General features: G+C 47.1%; 2 protein-coding genes across 8 annotated transcripts in view; both read right to left on the bottom strand.

Annotated features, from left to right (window-relative positions):
* The window catches only part of ADSL (adenylosuccinate lyase), a 300,844-nt gene that overhangs the window by 78,223 nt on the left and 205,978 nt on the right, over positions 1 to 16,643 (bottom strand). The gene's annotated exons all lie outside the window — the stretch shown is intronic.
* Positions 1 to 16,643, bottom strand: part of TNRC6B (trinucleotide repeat containing adaptor 6B) — a 230,321-nt gene that overhangs the window by 46,022 nt on the left and 167,656 nt on the right. For 6 of the 7 annotated variants that reach the window (XM_069102859.1, XM_069102858.1, XM_069102857.1 and 3 more), the window contains 6 exons: positions 14,009 to 16,348; positions 12,846 to 13,004; positions 8,918 to 9,096; positions 2,664 to 2,738; positions 1,851 to 1,896; positions 660 to 808 (listed from right to left, as the gene is read on the bottom strand). In XM_069102859.1, the coding sequence (XP_068958960.1) occupies positions 660 to 808; positions 1,851 to 1,896; positions 2,664 to 2,738; positions 8,918 to 9,096; positions 12,846 to 13,004; positions 14,009 to 16,348 (2,948 nt within the window). The remainder of the gene's footprint in view (positions 1 to 659; positions 809 to 1,850; positions 1,897 to 2,663; positions 2,739 to 8,917; positions 9,097 to 12,845; positions 13,005 to 14,008; positions 16,349 to 16,643) is intronic. The other variant, XM_069102863.1, reaches the window with a different exon arrangement.

Here is a 16,643-nt window from a genome sequence, read left to right as displayed (position 1 = left end):
CTGAAGAGCAAGGAGAGTCAGCAAATGCTTCTTGGATACAATCAGTGCCTACCGCTGATTACTGGCCTTAGGTGGACAATAATTTAGAGGTCTGCAGTAAATTTAACTAACAAACACAGAAAAGAAACATTCTGAGCCCAGGCAACTCCTCCCCCACCCCAGATAGAAACCATGTGAATTCAATCAATCAAAAGGCCATCTAGTCAGACTGGTGAAAGGAATCTATCACACAAGAGAAGTACAGCTTAAAAAACACAGAAAATGAAGGTAACCAGCAAGTATCTTTTATGAGCAAAGGGAGAAAGTTGCCAGCCACCTGCAGGGGGGAGCGAAACGAGGATGGCCAATTTGTGGAACAGCCAGCAGAAATGCTCATGGTTTAGAATGACTGAGATCCCCCTGGACCTGCAGCCACCTCTTCTACATGTCCACACAACATCTCCTTTCTATGAAATGTGCCAGCCCACATCTGCCCTCCAAACTGGGTCAGGCGTGACCTCCGTGGGGACAAAGGGTGTAATTCACATGGTACATGCTGTCAACGACTGTGCTTAGCTCTGGATTCGGGCATTCTACGCGCCTTCCCTAGCTTCAATTGCCTGATGAAAACCGACATGGGCTCTCCCGTATAACTGGTCATCACAGAGAACTGCCCTCACCTTCTCAAAGTAAGGCCCGCTATCTGTGGTTCCCATGTCTTTGGAATTAGGTGGACGGAACCCAGATCTATCCTTCCTCATGATATCATTAAAGTCCCCGAGATTCATGGCTCGCTTGTCCACATCAAACTTCTTGTCAGGAAGGCTCCCTGAAAAGGCAATGACAAGGGAAGGTGTGGTTAGTGCTTAAGAATCCATTCCCTAACTAGGCCAGTCTCTGGTATGTGATTCAAAAGGGAAAAAAGTTTCAATAAATCATAGAAACAGATGAGACATCTTAATTCCCCTAAATTATTTAAATATATACCAACTGTTGATCAAAATATTAAAGATTTCAGGGTGATCTTTAAGTTAAACAAAACAACTAGAGTTTTAATATAACTGAACATTTCTAAAGGCTTTTTATATTAGGGCTTTGGAACAGTTCTGGATATCTTCCCCTTTCCTATATATCCCCCTCACAAAAACCCTTTGATGCTGTCAAATTGATCCATTCACTCTTCCCCAGAATACAATGCCACAAGGAAACCTCTGTGGCTTTGTAAAGGCCCCCTACTCTGAGGACTCACCCAGCTGCACTTTCGCAGCTGTTAACCATGCTCCAAAACCCAGCCTGAAGCCCCTGCCCCTCTCCTTCCACATGGGAGGCATTCTCTCACAGAGGTCCATCAGACACCCACCACTTGACTGACTCACACCCCCAGGCATCTTTATGTACACATGCATTTTCTCTAATAAGGCTGCAAACTCCTCATAGCTGAGGATCACACCTTCGAGCTGTATCCTTCGCACTGGGGGATCTTAACTGCTTGTGTGTCCTAGACCCCTTCCAAGAATTATACTTTTAAACGCATAAAATAAAATCTATCGGATTACAAAGGAAATCAATGATAGTAGAGCCCAGAGAATCCATGTTTTTTTCCCCCATCCTTGCTCATAGATTTCCTGAAGTGGAGTGTCTGTTTAGCTAAGAATGAAGGAGGTCTCCTGGGGGGGGTTGGATCACTTGGGAGAGATGCCAGAGAGAGGACTCCTTCTTAATCTGTGCTGCCCTAGAGGGACTCTGAAGCCCCCTTCACTCCCCCCGACATACAGTTTAACTCCTCAACCCTTCCCTACTAGGAAGTGCCTCAGATGACGTGACGAAAAGCAAAGTCTGTTCCATATCAAGATGGTCATGGCAATACACACCTACAGACAAATCCATCTTACTGCCTGGGCTGTCCTCAGCTTGACTCTGAAAAAGGAAAAAGAAATGAGAGCACAGGTATGCAGAAGGAAACTCAAGGACACTCACGGAATCTCGTTTAATGAAGGAGGGAAGATGCACCAAATGAAGCATTTTTAACACGACCTGAACATAAACTAACACAACTCCTGTCAGGATGAATGGAGTTCCATTTTCACGTACAAAGAGGAAGAGTTAAATAGTGTTGGGCAGAAATAAAGCCTTGCCCTCCAGCACCAGAAGCCTGGGATCAAATTCTAGGATGAGCTGCCAGGCCACGACAGCTTTCTCCTGACTCGTCAAGTCATCGAATCCCAAAATGTGCAGCCAAGTGAAGACGTTCTTCTTCTGGCATCAAGGGACAAAACGCCCCCAAGAAGACAAAAATACTTGAAGAAAAACTCCAAGGATCCCCACCTCCCACCTTTAATTCATGACCTGGTTTGCTTCTTAAAATAACAAGGGCAAATCCAGTAACTGTTAGTATGTCCAGGGCTATGTTCCATTTTGAAAACTGGGAAATGACAACTGAAAAGCCAAAGATAAGAGGGATGATTTGGCTCAAGAGGGCTGGGAAAACACAGCGTGACAAGAGGAGACTGGCTGAATAAAGCCCCCCTCACAGCCGCTCTGTCATCTGCCACATTTCCAGCCTGATGGGCAGCAGTCAAGCACTGGGCCTGTGCTCTCCATAGAGGCCGGGGACTCTATGTGAGCCATAGGGGAATATGAGCCAGAAGCAGCAGCACCTGGGGGCGGGGAGAAATAAAACTTACCAGCAATCCCATATTTGAAAACTGCTTGGCAAGAGGGTTCATCCAGGAATCAGTGTTTCCGCCTTTTAGTGAACACTACAGAAACACACATAAAATACACAATGTCAGAACAAAAAAAAGAAATCATTCTTTTCCTCATTAAATTAAGAACTTAAATTGTACTTGTCTGAATCTTCCTGCCTCTCTTTGGAGCTGGGGATGGTGGGAGAGCCCCCTTTGGCTCAGACCATACAAAGCTGAATGACTTTCCAAATAGCCAGCTATATGGCATGTGGGATTTGAAATCAATTAAACTGGAAGAAGCAGATATCAAGGTCTTGAAAAGAGCATTTTCTAGCTCAGTATTCTCTTGGTCCTGAGGCCTATTCTCTAGAATCCAAGCTTGCCTGAGTTGGGAGAAAGGAGAACAGGTGAGCTGACAGCACACAGGATCTGAAAAGAAAGAATTCCAAAGGTCCTTCCTCTTTGGTGGGAGCACGAGGAGAAACTCACTGACACCAGCTACTTCCCCAGGCAGCCACAGTGGAGAGACTGCTGGACTTGTCAGGAAGACCTAGCTTCAAGCTCTGCTCAAGGAGAGACAGAGCTAAGATGGCTGAGGCATGGGATGCAATGCAGTGAGCTCCTTTCCACAAACTCCTCCTAACAGATCTAGAAAATGTGCTTCATCGGATTCTGATGAGGAAAGTCAGACATCCCCAGACAGTGCTTGGTCTAGTGCGGCTAGGTCAAGGAGACAGAGGGAGGTCTGCAGATATTGGCAACATTGCCAGGCAGGAGTGCCTGGTACACACGAAGAGCTTATGCATCACCACAAAAGAAGGTCCCAGATCCAGACTCAGGCACCCTCAGGCCCATGCCAGGCCCCAACTGGCATCTCTGCTGCCCACTACCCAGTCCCAAGGCAGAGTGAGAAGGGCAGTGGCACTGCTGGATAGGTAGGCCCCGAGCTGTTTACTGAGAAAGGAGGAAGTTCAGAGGCTGCCACCAGCAGCAGCAGCATCAACGTGGCTTAGACTCCAAGCTCAGTGCAGGGTCTCACTTCCAGCCTCTAGCCCAGGCTGCAGGGGAATAACCAGAGTGAGAATTCCAGACCAAAGGGGAGCCCACAATTCTGCTGCTCTGAAACCCCAGAGATCCCATGCCATCTAATAGGAGCCAAGTCCAGCAGCATCTAATCAGCAGAGCAATCAGACTCTGCCCTGGTCAGATCACTCTGGGAGCACTGATAGCTTAAAGGTTCCCAGCCCGAGCTGTACCTGAGACCCTGAAATAACACGATATTCAATACCCCAAGTAGCAGCAACAGGACTAGGGCAGACCTTCCCTCCAGAAGTGTGCAGAGCCCATCCAGTCTCTAGTCAAGGAGGCTGGAAGGGCCGACAACAAATAAAAGACTCCTATCCTAATGAGCTTTTCAAACAGTGCAGGGAAACTCAAGACACAAACCCAGAGGGAGAGAATGGCTCTACAACATCTACATGCAAGGCTTCAGAGAAAAACACAGCCTGGGCACAAACTCAACCAGAAAGTCTTAGAAGAGAAGGAGTTACAAAAAAGTTATAAATAAATGTTACTGGAATAAGAGCACGTGAGGAAGAAACTGGAAAAGCAACAAGAGCTGTGAAAGAAAGAACTGGAAAGGGAATTAATGGACAGCTTGGCACGAGAGGCAGAAGACTTTGCCCAAGTAACAGACTCCCTGAAAATGAGAATGGTCGAAATAGAAGCCAGTGACTTCAGGAAGCAACAAGAAATACTGAAACAAATTCAGAAGACTGAAAAAAAAAGGTAAGAAAATGTATCTCCTAGCAAACAAACAAACAAAACAAAAACCTGACTTGGAAAACTGATTACAGAGAAAAAATTTAAGAACAATTGGACTATCTGAACATCATGACCAAAAAAAGTCAATTTCAAGAAATCTTCAAAGAAAATTGCCTAGATTTCTTAGAACCAATGGATAAAGCAGAAAAAGACAGATTCTACCAGTCTCCTCCTCAAATAAAATGCCAATGCAAAACTCCAGAACTTCACCGCCAAAAATCCAGGGCTTTCAAGGTCAAACAAAATTAATGCAAATAGAAAGAAGGAATTCAAGTGAAAAAGAGCCGTAGACAGGATTACACACCATTTAGTAGCCACTACTATAAAGGAAGGGAGAACTTGGACTATGATGTTGCAAAAGGCAGAAGAGAGGGACTTAAAGGCAAGGATGACTTAGCCAGCAAAACTGAGTATAATGTTACAGCGGAAAAGACAGATCTTTAGTGAAACAGAGGACTTGTAAGTATTCCTGATGGAAAGACCAGACTTATGGAGAAAACTCTGAAGTTTAAATATAAAAGTCAAGAGAAACATAAAAAGGTACACAAGAATGAACAGTGATAAAGGACTAACCAAGTATAAACTGCTCCCATTCAAAAAAATTAGGGGAGAGGACACATGTGCCCCTCTGAGTCTTATCAACAAGGGTCACAGAGTGTCTCCAACTAGACAAGGCCTTGGAGCGCTCCATTACGCCTCGATGATAAAGAAAGAAATGGAAAGAGGAGAATTGGACTACATGGGAGATGGGGAAAGAAAGGAAGGTTAGGAAAAATCATCCTACGTAATCACATACACATGCAGACATCTACACGAAGAAGGAGGAGGTAGAAAGGAGGGAACTGACACTTGCAACTCAGGTGAGCTGGCCAAGAGGAGGAGGGACACGAACACACGCCGAGAGCTGGACACAGAAATATCTTTCACTCAACAGTGAAATAGGGAAGGGAGAATAGGAGGGAGGGAAAATAAGAAGGAACATAAAGGAAACATCAGTCCTGAGCAAAAGAGCCTCTAAAGACAGACAGAAACACTCGCAGTTCACAAAGGGGAGTCTGAGGAAGGTCTCAGACACCGAGCAATCAATGAACAAGTCATGGTCTGCCAGTTATGATGAGATACTCACTGCTGTGCTGCACTCTTACCAGCACAATGACCAAGCAGGATTCCAGAGGATTAATGATGAACCCGACAGAGAAACGAAGGATTAAGAATGCTTTTGGACGAGGCCAATGGAGAAATGTGTTTTGACTATATACATATGTGCAATAAGTTTTGTTTTTCTTGTGTTATTGATGGGTGGGAGTGGGGTGACCCTAATCCCAGGAAATGAGGAAAACATGATAAATAGGATTAGAGTCGGGGGTATCTCGGAAAATCATGTGCCTATTATTCAGTTTAGTTTCTGGATTACAACAGGTTACAGGCATGCCACCAACAGGGAAACGCTGTCTTGCTGTTGTAGCTGGCTTATAATTCTGCTGATCAAACTTGAAATTACTCCTCTATTTGTGGCAGATTGCTGCAGGACTTACCTCAATTCTCTAAACCGTTGGCAAAGTTAACTCTCAGTTAAATGCCTCACTCATCCTTTCCTAACTGAGGACTTCACCGTTCAGGGAAGTGCGGCACAACAAATGTAGGGGTGGAGGAGAAGAGTGAGAAGGTGGATTTTGGTGAATTAAAACAAAAAAGAAAAATAAAATGAATTCCTGAAGACTTGTGATGAAACATGCGGCCCACTCCTTGACAGAAAGGTGACTGACTCAGTATGCAACCGGAGAATTATTTTTCAGCCATGGCCAATGAGAAATTGCGTTTTGCTTAACTATACAGGATTATAACAAAAATGTTATTTTTCTTGCTTTTTCAATGGGGTGAAGGGAAGTGGGAGGAAGAAATGGCTCATCTATATGAAACTGAACTAAAATAAATTAAAAAACAAAAAAACAACCTGCATGGGACATTTTCTCATTATAAACTCCGGGCGAGTCATTTGCCTCTATGCCTCTTGTCCTTCTTTGTAAAATGAGGAACATGGACCTAATGGCTTCTGCCCCTTCAGCTTTAGATCTGTCATCTTAGGAGAGGGCTTCACAAGCTACAAAAAGCCCATTAAAAAGCCCTTCTCTAAAAGGCAGAGTTGGCTGCTGACCACGGGAGGCTGTGGCACAAGCTCCTGTCCCATGAATCGAATGGAGGGTCAAGAAGGATGCGAAGAGCAGGATTCAGCCCCCAGTGTCACTAGGCTGGCATGTGCCCCCGGCCTCCTCCAGGCAGTAGCACCGCTCTGCCCAGAAAGGCTATTCTTATATACACACACGGTGACAATTCAAAATTAGACACCAATTTTGTTAAAAACACAGCCTTCTGGTCTCAAGTGCCTTTTAGGCTGTTAGCATAACAGTCCCAAAGGCTCCTGAGATTTTAGCTGGGAGAAGCCTAGGGCTCATGTAGCCCTGCTGGTGGCCAGAGAGGACTCAAAGACACCTTGTCGCAGAAAAGGGGCTTGAAGTCTGGTGTCTGAACTTCCAGTCACCCTCCTCGGCCCCACCTCTGAGGATCCCCAGCTTTCTTCCAAGGAAGGAAGGCTCAAGTGCCTCCCTCTCTTCCCACCTCCCAAGCAGTGAGGGCCCTCCTCCCCTAACTCGGTAGACATTTTGTGTTTAACCTTCTACATACACACTGTTCTCAAGAGATGGGAAACTCCTTGACAGCAGATTGTTTCATTTCTGTCTTTTTCTCTCTGCCCCAGTGCCTGGCACACAGTAGGTGCTGAACACATGTTTACCAAATGGACAAACTTCTCTTCTTTGTAACAGGAGAGACAAAATACATTTGTTGGCCAGAAATTCATCTAGGGCCACATCCTTCAGGGCAGGATCCAAGATCTGGGGGCACAATGTGAAGCCAGAGCAACAGCCAGGGTCAGGTGGGATACCTGAGCCTCTCAGAGGTGACTGGGCAGAGCAGGCACTTAATTCATCAATGCCCGAGGGATCATGAATTCTGGTGCTATAGAGATGAAAAAACTGCCTTTACATGAAAACAAGGAGGCCAGATTATGCACGGGAAGGCAGAGGGGACCTGAGCTCTCAATCCTGGTCCCACACCTCTCCTCCTTTCTTTGTGGAGGGAGACCACCATGGGGGTGGCCCAGAGCTTAGAATATCACACCCTTTCTGTATTTGTGGTTCTGCTGAATTGTTCCCTCCTCTTTTTTATTCCTTCAAAAGTAAGGGATGTCTCCCTGGAAGGTACAAAGGAGAGGGACAAACTGGGGAATATAGGTTATGTAGGGACAAGACACTAATACAAATTTATTTTTCTTAAAGTTATGCCCTAAGAATGCAGATTCTGACCTGCCCTTCCAAAGATGAAAGGCATCCTATATGGCTCTGGTGATGGACCCAGTCAGCTCAGCTTGGGAAATGCTTGATGCCAGTTCTGCTGGCCACAGCACGGTCAGTCTTTTGTCCAAAGTACTCTCAAAGACCATCTACTATGGCTAGAGAAACAATAATTTATGTTGTGGAGAGGGAGTCAGAGACAAAATGACAGATTCTTTACAGAAATGATTCTTCTGGCTTTCTATCAGAATAGGGACCAAAATATCATAAAGAAGACTACTGAGATATTCTCCATACTTGGCATCACCTAATTCTAAAAGGTGAACTTCAGTTTGACAGGAAAGTATCATTAGCCTTGTTTCCTCATTAATCATAATTTCAGGATCTGGATCTTCAACCACTGAAGTCATTATCATCTTTCTTTGGTGGCTATTTACTTTTCAAAGCATACTAGGGGGACCTAATACACTGTGAGACCAATTTCCCCTTCTTGTGAACACTTTATCCTCTCCACCTAATAGCCATGTATATGGAGTCGAGAACTTGGGTTGGCTACCTAGATCGCTCTTTATTCTATGCCTGTGGGCAAGTCCCTTCATGGCTAAAATGAGGGAGAAGAATAGAACATTTCTAAGATCTTTTCAGCTTTAAATCCTACGATCCTGTTACCTTTATGTATATTAATAGCTTCCACTAAGAACCTAAAACAAGAAATGAAAAGGGCTCAAGTCTTAGCAGACTGTCTATGCTCAGGTGTTCATAAGCATTACCAAGGACAGTTTTATCCACCCTCAAAACACAGACCAGCCAGGCAAGGTCCGAAGAACACTGGATAGAGATGACAGTAGGAGGAAAAGGAAAAATGAAATTAAGACCCTCATGCCACTGAACGCTCTGGGAATCTCTATCAGAAGTCACTGTGACAACACAATGCAATGAATTCTTTGGTCAAAGGAAGAAGAATCAAACCCACCGCCTCTCAGGCAGAGTGAATACAGTTCCCACTTTCCTACCCCTTTCATGAATGAATCTGATGAGTTGGCAAACTTGGATTGCTCCTCTGCCCACTCCCTTTACCTTCATTTGCTGTTTCTTGCCTCCTTGCCCCCAGCCCGCTGAATTATGAGAGGAGCTGCTTCCCTGAGAGCCTGCGGTGTTCCAAACTCCTCCATCATCGTCTTCTTCCCAGCTGGGATGGCGGGTCCCTGTTACTGGCCCATCGCTCTCCCCCCATCCATCTTGCATAGATTTGGAGTCTTTAAGGAAAAGAAAGAATCCAACATCAGCAGTCATGACCAGGCGACTAGGGAGCTGTCCTGCCATTGCTACTCTGAGTCCCGGCTCCCTTTTACCTAGCACAGCATCACTGCCCTTCTCCCTGGACAGTAAGATCCACCCATATTCACTGAGTGCTTGTTCCCTGACAGTCTAGTGACATACAGGGGACAAACTGTGCTGCCATTTTGTGGTGGAAAGATGACGTATGGGGTGGGTGGAAGCCGTAGTCTGCACCCTCTGCCTGCTCCCTGGCTATGTCTGTATCATGAATGTCTTGGGGTCTGTCTGGGCAATACTCTGGGTACCACAAACCTGGGGTATCCTGGAATCCCTCATCTGAAATGAAGTAGGAGAGAAATGAGGGCCCAGAAATACTGACAGTAGGAGAACAAAAGAGAATGCGCAGAGCAGTGACTTAAAATAGATCTCTGAAAATTTGTTAGAGGTGAATGGGGCCTCGGCAGAGAGTAAGGCAACAATGACCTGGGGGACGGCAAGGGGAGAAAGAGGGAGAAAAGCAGGAGGGAAAAAGGTGGGAAGAAAGAGGGAGAGTCTTCTATTAAAATTCAGCTTTCCTTTCTCAGGACTTAAAGAAACAGGGCACCAACACCCAAGTCAGTGCTAAGCTCCCACAGCCAGAGGTCTTCAACAACTTCTAGACTGAAGTGAGACTGTTTAATCCTTCAAGGTATTTTAGGACAGTTTTAAGTTTCATTTGGAAAACAATTACATTAATACAAACCAAGTGTACCTCTGAATTTCCACTTCCTGAAATCACAGGGTATGTGAAGAGGGGTGAATAAAGTGGAATCACTGAAATCTCTTTATTCCAGAAATGCAGTACTTTCTGGCCTTTTCCCAAATCCATTACAGCACACTGCTGTTTCTAGGAGACTAAGAGCTGTGATACCACCACAAAGAGCCATCTAGATGTGGAAGGCTGATTCTAATACGAAGGACTCCATGGCACCCCAAAGCATGCCCTGACCGAAGCAGCCCTCTCCTAGACATGAGCTCCTTCAACACTGTTGGCATCTCACGACACAGTAGAAGACGTTGGCATAAGAGCCCAGAAAGTGTGCCCCCCCCACCTTCATCTGTCTTACTGACAGAAGGAATAGTGACAAAAAATGGGAAAATGTTCTCCCTCTGACTAAAAGCTGCTCTCACAGTTTTGCGGACCCACTTTTAGGTACATATGATTGAATGCTAATGTGTATGACTGAGAGCAAGGAGGAAACATGTGGATAAATGTTTCGTTTTGCATTCAGAGAATGGTGAGCATTCATTCAAAGATGTGGGGGAAAACCTACACAAAATACCATTTCTAAGAATGGCCTAGTAAGCAGTCACTTCAGGTAAGCCATTACCTGTCTGTACACACACACACACACACACACACACACACACACAAATATACATACATAATTAGTCTGGAGGGCAAAGGGATGCAGAACAAGTCATTTGAAATCTAACTGAAGGAACAACAGAAATTTTGTTCTGAATAGTCAAGGTCTGGATAGGAGGCAGGGACACAGAGCTGAAGAGCCGAAATTGTGGAGGGAAGGCTGGCCTGGTTCTGCCTGTCCCTGCAGGGCAGAGCTGGGCCTAAGGAGGAAAGGTTATGGCAAGGGAGGAGGATCTTTTCAGCAATCCCTTCTCTCCAAACCTACGGGGCTATTTGTGTCAAGGCTGGTGGAGGAAAGGGAGGAGGGGGCATGAGACAGGACGTGCCTGTTTCATGGAGTGGTTAGACTACATGACCCCCAGTTCGTAAGACCATAAAATATCCTCTTTATCTCAAAGACTCTAAAACTTAAAAAAGAGTTTTTGTTCAGAGAATTACTAAATGGGCCACTAACGTGTTTTATGGGGCCTAAAACCTCGAACACAACATTTTTAGCTTGGGGCAAAGGCCTGGGTCAGGCCCACACACAAGTCTGGCTAAGTGTCCAATTACAAGCACTCTGAGGGACACACTAATGACCCACATGGACACCCTTACCTGGGAAAGCAATTCTCTGAGTCTGAACTGGGATTTAGTCAATGAAATGGAGGCATGGAAGGGAGAGCCAGGTATGGGACAGTGTCACACAACTGAGCCACAGGCCACTTGAACCTGGCCATCTGTTGGCATACTGGCTTCTCCTGCACAAAAATTCAGCTCTGATTTTATCATCAAAGTCAAAGGAAAAAGAGAATCTTCATGAAACAAATGTGCTTAATGAGCACTTTATCTGGAAGATAGCTCTTGTGCACAGTGAAAGATGACTGACCTTTCAAAACTAAGTCAGTCAACTTATTTCTAGACTTCGTAAACGACTTCATTATGAAGCTTTCTGTCTCTCTGACAGGATGAGGTTTTCCCGGTTCAGAAAAGACCATTCTCCTAATTATAGCATCATCTGAATTCTGAACCGGAAACTAACACAATGTTCACTGATTCTCCAAGACTTGAAAGTGTTGTTCTTAGGAGATTTACTAACATAATAAAACCAAGGGATAACACAATAAAATTACTATTCAAAAGAGAACAGAGACGGGAAAAGTCTGGAGAAGCTGAAAACAATTGAAAATGGCACTTGAAATATCTATTCAGTTAGACCAGCTACTAAAATATGGCCTGTTGTGAGGGGCAGTCTCCGGGCAAGTGTCTGCCTGGCCCCAAGATGACCAGGTTCCTTCACCAACATCCCCAAGCAGTCATTTGCTTGAAGAGCTCACCCCTGAAGGACTCACAGTCTGCTTTTGGATTATTCTCATTTTGAGGACATTTTTCTTATCAACACTAATAATACATCTGCTTCTCTGAAATATACAGCACCTGCTCCTAAAAATCTACCTTCTGGGGTCAAACAGCACAATTTTTTTCTCTGACTATAAATAAAAACAAATTTTGGATTCAACACACACACACATACACACACACACAAACACAGAGTAACACAGAGAAACAGAGAGAGAGAGAGGAAAGGAGGGAGGGAGGAAGGGAAGATAGAGAGAGGAAAGAGGGAAGGAGGGAGGGAGGGAGAAGACAGACAGAAAAGGATGAAGGAGAAAAGGAAAGATGGAGAGTCAGACAAAGCAGGCAGGGAAAGGAGGAAGAGATGAAAAAGAGGGAAGCCAGAAGAAATATTCTCTCTTGGAGGTAATTATTTCTCTGTGTGTGGATGTTTGAAATGTAAGCACAGAAAAATCAGGGAAGACAAGGGAATATGGCTCACCTAAGAAAAAGGCCATCTCTTAGCACTTTCTGTAAGACTGAGATGATCAGCACAATGTTCAGAGTAAGACACTGTTTTCACATCTCATGATATCAGCGTGTTGCTAGCCCTTATTTCCATTCCAGCCGGGTACTGCAGGCTGAAATCTCTCACCTCGGAGGACCTGACAGTGCCCATTCTGCAGTCCAGAACAGCCACAACTCACATTTATGCCGTACTGGCCGTCAGGTTTGCCAAGCACTGTTCTCAAGCCATCTTGTGAAGTGAGCAGAGCCCACATTATCCCCATTTCTCGGTCAAGGAAGCTGAGAGGCCACATAAAGCAGGGCCAGGGCCAAGGACAAGGTCATTCGTAGGCCTGATAGCCCTGACTTCCTCGTGCCCAGTTAGAGCCGAGCCGTTCTCACGGTTCCAAATGCAGAGGAATGACTCAAGTCCCCACGCAGCCCCCTGCACAGCAGAAGACCCCAGGACTTGAGGGTGCCCACCCAGCCCATACTCACTGGGTTTCATGGCATTTGGAGCACTGGAGGGGGTGCTGCCCCAGCCTGTGGAAGATGCTCCTGTCTCATCCATGTCACCCCACCCAGGGCTGGCTTCGTTTGGCTCACCCCAAGCTGACGTACCATTATCTGGAGCGGGCGGTGTGCTTTTGCTCCAGACTATAAAGAGAAAAAAAGTGGTTTTTAAAAATTAAACTTTAAATTTACTTCGTAAAATAATTTCTTGCCATCGAATGAGGGATCACAAAAGCAGGTATGTCTTTGGCTTCTCATCTTCTTCTAGAAACCAATAAGACAAACACGGGCACTACAGTGAGCTGCTGGGAAGGGCCACCCCTGGCCAGCAAGTCTTTGGGATTTCATTAATAGATTTAATGCCCACCATGGGCTCTCGCTGAACTCCTGCAAAAAGGAGCACAAACTGAATCCCAAACCTGGCACCGGGAACAACCTAGATTTCAGTCTCTAAATAGAGCGAGAGGTGGAAGATGGGGGGAAGTGTCCTGCCATGCCCATGACCCTGGATGGGCAGGAACCCTTCTTCTGAAAGCCTGCAAAGTTCTCAAGATAAAAGACAGGAAGGGCGAGCAGAGCTGTGCTTTGGAAGCCCTTGCACACCTAAGTTGCCTTCTCCCTCCTGAGGATCTGGAGCCTGTTCTTGTGAACCTTCCTGACACTGACAGAAGACTGGCAGAGCCAGTGCCTCACATCTTAGACAAAGGAAAGTGAGGCCCATGCAGGGCTCGATGACCCCCAGCTCTTCCTCACTGTCTGTGTTCCCCAGTAATCTAGGCTGTGAGGAACAATCTCAAACCACCGGACAAAAGCAGGAGTTAGCAGAAAGGGCCCTCATTTCTTCCTGGGGCTAAATATTTAAAACTACACATGTCAAGGTAGCGATCAAATTCTCTCAAGAGATTCAAACAATGGCAGCTAGGTCCTGGGAGAAAGAAATTACTAAAAAACAAAAACAAAACCTTTTCAGGGGAGGGGGGGGAGACCTGAGGTGCTGCTAATGTGTGTAACCGGCTATTGCTCTGACTCAGAGACTGAGTCGTGTGGCCAGGGGCTAAATCGCTGCTAAATCGGCTGTGGTTTTTGTTTTTCAGACTTCTCATGCCTAGCAGCACCATGAGGAGCGAGAAAAAGGGGCGCAGACTGACCTGATGAGGTTTTACTTGTCATCGGGGTGGGCAGGCTTTGTTCTCGTGGGGCCTGACCCCCCTGAGAATTCTTATCCCACAGGTTCACATTCTTGTAGTTGTAACTACTTGGGTCTCCCCAGGCTGATGTGCCATCATCAATGTCCATCTTCCTGCTGATGGACTGTGGGGAAGGCTCCTCCCAGCCGCTGGGCTCCTCGTCCTTCGGGGCCGATGGCTGCGGCCCGCTGTTCCAGCTGGGGTTGGGGGGCCGCCCGTTCCCTGGAGGTGGCGGCTGAGGCGGGGCTCCCCAGGAGCTGGAGGCCTCCTGCTGTGCCGGCGGCGGCTGCTGCTGCGGCTGCGGCTGTTGGTGCTGTTTATTCCAGGAATTGGACTGCCGGGCTGTCTCGTTTGTCCAGGCCGGAGATCTTTTGCAATCGTCCCATCCGCTTTTTGAAGCCAAGTTTGCATTTCCACCATTTCCCCAAGTCCCGATTTCATTCTGGCCTCCTTCACCCCAGCCAGTGGCCGGTTTACTTCCCGAACCCTCCCAATTACTGCTCTTCGTCTGATCGACTTCTTCTCCCCATCCGTTCTTTCCTGATGTCCATCCTTGGCTAGGCTGGCGCCCTCCCCAGCCCTGATCCTTGCCAGAATTGTCGTTCCATGAGGAGGACGCCTTCTCCTCTGGTCTTGCTCCTCCCCAGTTGGAGGAGTTATTGTTCTTGTAATCGTTCCATCCTCCTGTGTTTTTGGGGTCCTTCCATTCTGCAGGGGTTGAGAGCTCACCCCATCCAGACTTTATTTGATTGCTTTGGCTGGGTCCATCTCCCCAGCCCCCTGAGTTCTTTGTCTGGGTGGTAGAGCTCTCCCACCCCTCCGTCCCTTTATCCGATTTCCCCTCGGGCCTTGGCATCTCTTCGATATCCCAAATTGTATCCTGTTTAATTTGAGTTTGGCCCCAGCCAGTGTTGGAAAGCACCCGGGGATCCAGGTCAGTCCGGCTCAACAGAGTCTGCAAGACCGCCTGGCTGTCGGGATGGTTGGGCCTATACGACCGGCGTCCAGAATTGTGACTGTCACTGCTTCCTGCTTTGTGGTTGCTTCCAGTGCTCTGACCCCCAACCTCACTTCCTGTGGAGCTCGAAGATCTCCCCCAACAGGGAGCCTGGGAATTGCCTTGGTTTTCAGGGAGGGGGTGGCCCTTTTGATTGTCCCATGCTCCAGTGCTAGAATTTGGTTGGTTTGGACCACTCCATTCTCCGATCTTTAACTCGTCAGACCCAGTCGGCTGTTTCCATTCTCCCTGAGAGACCCCGGATGTCATTTTGTTCCCTTCACCCCATTTGCTTTCATTCGGTTCCGGTGGGCCAAAGTTCCAGGACCCACCACCCGTAGACCTGCCACTGTTGTCCCAAGAGTCGCTTTTTGACCCAGCAGATTTCTGGACAGAGGCGCCCTTCCAGGCGTCCTCTCTCTCCTTTCCATTGTTCCCATTGTTTCCAGAGGTGCTTTGTCCAGAGACGGTGTCAGTTCCAGAAGACCCCCTGCCTGTACCCCGAGACCCCGCATTCCCCGGCTGCCTGTCTCCAGTGCTCTGGGGAGGGGCATCTGTGCCCCTGGAGCAGCTCCCCAAGCCCACCCCAAAGGGCAGCCCCTTATTCTCGGTGGGGTTTGGTGAGCTTAAGTTCAAGGAGTTAGTGTTTCCGTTTTTTGGTCCATCAGTGTTATGAACTGGAGCCTGTTCTCGGCCAGAGACCACATAGTTGACCCCTGTGTTGTTCTCCATCTTAGATGCCTGGCCAGCTGTGCCTGCCTGCACGCTGGGGCTGCCACTCTCAGCCTCCAGGGCTCCCTTTCTAGAACTGCTCTCCTGCACCAGTGCGGGCCAGGCAGATGGGTTGCTATTTGGGTTGAAGTTGCTGAAGCCCGAAGCAGGACCAAGCCTCTCCTGACCACCCACGTTCCTCCAGTTCCCAAGTGCGTTGTTCTCTGCAGCAGAGACAGAAGGTGGGACAGACTTAGTCTTGGGGTCGGATTTCCAGACCCCGAGATGACATTCGTTCCCAGAAGTCCCGGCGGGGCCCTGGCTTCCTTTTCCTTTGTGACTAGTGGTGCTTCCTGGCAGAGGGCTTTTCTCAGGGCCAGGGTTCGAGGCACTGGTGTTCTCGGTGGTGTTCTCGGAAGGAGCCTCAGTGTCTTTGCTGGCGATACAAGGCCACTCTTCCATGTCAGACCCGTCTACAATCACCTTGTCCCAAGTGGGGGTGGGGTTGGCAGCAGCGCCGTTGCTGGAGGAGGCTCCTGGACCCCAAGTGGAATTTGCATAATTTGAAGCAGCAGCACCTCCGATGGATGAATCTGAAAAACAGGGTTCATCATTTGCATGGCTCCCCAGATCAGATGCTTTTATTCATGCAGCTATTTTCTGAATTTTCATTTATAAACAAGCAAACTAAAGCTATTAAGTGATGGGAAAGTCTTAGACAAAGACACAAAGCCACAATCAGGAGAAAGGGACTCAAAGAATGCCCAGAATACATGTGACGACTCTGCTTTAAGATGAGAACTAACGGTATGTCTGGGGGGGGGATGAGAACTAACAGTACGTCTGGGGGGATGAGAACTAACAGTGTGTCTGGGGGGGATGAGAACT

Source organism: Petaurus breviceps, unplaced genomic scaffold (genome assembly GCF_028583685.1).
Source record: "Petaurus breviceps papuanus isolate PSGF00001 unplaced genomic scaffold, PetGlider_PUasm1.0 558, whole genome shotgun sequence".
Classification (NCBI taxonomy): domain Eukaryota; kingdom Metazoa; phylum Chordata; class Mammalia; order Diprotodontia; family Petauridae; genus Petaurus; species Petaurus breviceps.
This window is presented reverse-complemented; position numbering and strand designations above follow the sequence as displayed.